This window comes from Chaetura pelagica, unplaced genomic scaffold (genome assembly GCF_000747805.2).
Source record: "Chaetura pelagica isolate M959 unplaced genomic scaffold, ChaPel_1.0 scaffold76, whole genome shotgun sequence".
Classification (NCBI taxonomy): Eukaryota; Metazoa; Chordata; class Aves; order Apodiformes; family Apodidae; genus Chaetura; species Chaetura pelagica.
The window spans coordinates 9,212,703-9,216,240 of NW_009970723.1; the positions used below are offsets into that span (position 1 = coordinate 9,212,703).

Consider the following 3,538-nt stretch of genomic DNA (forward strand, 5'->3'; position numbering starts at 1 on the left):
GAAAGAAAGAAAGAAAGAAAGAAAGAAAGAAAGAAAGAAAGAAAAAGAAAGAAAGAAAGAAAGAAAGAAAAAGAAAGAAAGAAAGAAAGAAAGAAAAAGAAAGAAAGAAAGAAAGAAAGAAAAAGAAAGAAAGAAAGAAAGAAAGAAAAAGAAAGAAAGAAAGAAAGAAAGAAAAAGAAAGAAAGAAAGAAAGAAAGAAAAAGAAAGAAAGAAAGAAAGAAAGAAAAAGAAAGAAAGAAAGAAAGAAAGAAAAAGAAAGAAAGAAAGAAAGAAAGAAAAAGAAAGAAAGAAAGAAAGAAAGAAAAAGAAAGAAAGAAAGAAAGAAAGAAAGAAAGAAAGAAAGAAAGAAAGAAAGAAAGAAAGAAAGAAAGAAAGAAAGAAAGAAAGAAAGAAAGAAAGAAGAGAATCAAAAGGTGATCATGCTGTAGATTGTGCTGATTTTCTGTGCAATTGCATTCCAGGTTTTCATTCCCTATAGACATTTGGAAGGGGCTCACTATGACAGGGCAGAGTCTGAAGGCTTTATCTGAAGCGAATTTTGAAGACAATGAGATCAGCATCAACGTTGGAGGCTTTAAGAAAAAGATGAGATCCAACACGTTATTAAGGTTCCCTGAGACCAGGCTTGGCAAACTGCTGAGCTGCCACTCAAAGGAGTCCATCCTGGAGCTCTGTGATGACTATGATGACACCAAGAATGAATTTTATTTTGACAGGAATCCTGAGCTCTTTCCTTACGTGCTACATTTCTATAACACTGGCAAGCTCCATGTGATGGGTGAACTCTGCGTGTTTTCTTTCAGCCAGGAGATTGAATACTGGGGAATCAATGAGTTCTTCATAGACTCCTGCTGCAGTTACAGCTACCATGGGAGAAAAATGGAGCCAGACCAGGAGAAGTGGGAGGAACAAAGTGACCAGGAAAGTACTACATCTTCTTTCGATGAAATTTTGGCATTCTACAATGATGCCTCTAAATTTGACAAGCAACCCTTTGGGAACATCAGGAGGCAGCTCTGGCTTGCTCTGGATAATCCTGGGTACTCAGTCTTAAGCCGAATCTTCAGTGTCCTTTCAATAGTGGTGGTGCTGGGCTCCATTGTGACCATGTGCCTGAACAGCCTCCCAGACTTTCAGATTGTTGACAGCAATGGGAACCCCGAGGAAGACCCTCGCTTTGAAATTGTGGAACATTTTGGTATTGCATGGTTCACTTTTGAGCTGGTGGCAAGATTTGCAGTAGCTCCTGACTTTTTAAAATTTTTCAAGCATGCCCTGAATTTGATTGACCTGATGTCTATCCTTCCATTTTATATCACTTTAATTGTCAACTTGGTGGTAGAAAGTAGTCCAACTTTAGCAAATCTAGGCAGGGTTGCACAAGTCCTGAGACTCATGAGGATCTTTCGCATCTTAAAGCTTGCTAGACACTCCACAGGTCTCCGGTCTCTTGGGGCCACCCTGAAGTATAGCTACAGAGAGGTGGGGCTTCTTTTGCTTTACCTCTCTGTTGGCATCTCCATTTTCTCAGTAGTGGCTTACACCATTGAGAAAGAAGAGAATGAGGGGTTAGCCACCATCCCTGCTTGTTGGTGGTGGGCTACTGTTAGCATGACTACAGTTGGCTACGGGGATGTTGTGCCAGGGAGCACTGCTGGCAAGTTGACAGCATCTGCATGCATCCTAGCTGGTATTCTAGTGGTAGTGCTGCCCATTACACTGATCTTCAATAAATTCTCCCACTTTTACAAGCGTCAGAAGCAGTTAGAGAGTGCCATGAGAAGCTGTGATTTTGGTGATGGTATGAAAGAAGTTCCATCAGTCAACTTAAGGGACTACTATGCTTATAAAGTTAAATCCCTTATGGCCAGTCTTACCAATATGAGCAGGAGTACCCCCAGTGAGCTGAGCCTGAATGATTCACTGGATTAGTGTACAAGTTTGACAGCAGTTTGCATGAGAGCTATCAAGAGCTATGTTTGTAAATGTTTCCCTGTTTGTCTTTTTTCTTAGAGGATAGTGTTGCTGACACTGCACTGAACTTTGCACTTGAGAAACTAAAGACATTTCTATTACAAGTTGATGGTTTGCACATTTTCATCCTGTTGCATTGCTAGTAAATGCTGACTTTTCCATACAAATGTGATCACTTCCATGACATTACTGCTAGAGGTGTAGTGATGGTCTGTTACTTCGTGCATTACCTCATCTGAGCAGAGAAATTAATGTACCCAAGTGGAATAAAAATTCTCATCTGTGACACGAGTAATGAAAAAATCACCTATGCTGGTACCTGTAATAGTGTAGGACTTGCCATGCATTTTACAACGGTTTAAAACAATCACCAGTGAGTCACTGACACAAGACCACTGTCCCCAACTGTATGACTGGCAATTCTGATTGTCACATGTAGGAAAACACCTCTGAGCTTTGCATTTCACTGGAAGTTTGCTTACTCTTGAGGACCTGTGTTAAAAATTGGGTGCTCTTGTTCTGAAATGTTACATATGGTAATATTTTTCAGAAGCTCCTAAGCAAAGACCTACCTCTGCTTCCAAGATTTGGTTGATACTGAGCCCTCTGAAGAAGCTCACCCCTCATTTTCAGATAGCTACATATTCAGACTACATTTCCACAGGTCACTCTAGGTATGGAGGCCCATGGAGACATCTCAGGTTCCCCTTTCCACAAGTGATCTGCACACAGATCAGTTCCAGTGAAGCTGAAGATATACTGTGATTCAGCCTGTCAAAATCGTTCTGAGATTAGACACACAAAAATGTGGATTTTCAACAATTAGAGGCTACAATGAAAAACTTGGACTTCTTTAATGAAGTGAGATATTCCCACATGAACAGTACAGGCAGCATTTTAGGAACTGACATTCATGTACTGCAAAAAGACTAATTATAAAGATGCCATATGTGAGGGTGAGATATAAAATCTAATTTTATCAGGAAAGCTTGAAAGCAGGTTTTGATGGCAGACAATTCCATTAAGCTTACTGCCAAGGAAACTCTTAAGGGAAAAAAAAAGAGCTCTAAGTCACATTTTCCCTCAGAAAGGAACTCACAGTTTACAGACGAGGAAGAGTATAACGGCCTAAGAAAGAAACAGATCAAGAAAAAGAGCTTAATACTTCACACACTGTGGGCAGATCCTCCTACCTGCTTCTGTGACGTAGTAAATTAAAAACCTTTGAAGGGCTGGCTTGTACTTTTTTTTTTTTTTAAAAAAAAAAAATAAAGACTTGAGAGAGCAGATGATCTGGGTTTTCAAGACTAGTCATGAATCTGCATAAAATTATTTGTTGAGTGCTTAGCCTTTTCCCTTACACAACTGCACAGAGATCAAACACTTGTAGCCAACAGGCAGAAGCCACTGATTCTCTCTCTTTATACTTCTAGGGATTTGTGCTACAGCCCACACTACTGGCACTCAGTGGGCAGAACAACATTTCTCTTCAGATCCTGCTGCTTTTCCATCTCGTTTATTATTTTATGTCATAGTGTTTTCCAATTCTTTTTGTTGTTTGCTT

The 3,538-nt window shown here is 39.8% G+C and overlaps 1 protein-coding gene across 1 annotated transcript; it reads left to right on the top strand.

Moving 5' to 3' along the window:
• The first annotated feature begins 468 nt into the window (after positions 1–468).
• On the top strand, positions 469–2,277 carry KCNS2 (potassium voltage-gated channel, delayed-rectifier, subfamily S, member 2). Its single transcript, XM_010006446.1, has one exon. The coding sequence runs from the start codon at positions 499–501 to the stop codon at positions 1,930–1,932; it is 1,434 nt and encodes a 477-aa protein (XP_010004748.1). The 5' UTR covers positions 469–498; the 3' UTR covers positions 1,933–2,277.
• The last annotated feature ends 1,261 nt before the right edge of the window (positions 2,278–3,538 follow it).

Coding starts and splice junctions, on each gene's coding strand:
- KCNS2 (XM_010006446.1), top strand. CDS start 499: ATGACAGGGCAGAGTCTGAAGGCTTTATCTGAAGCGAATTTTGAAGAC.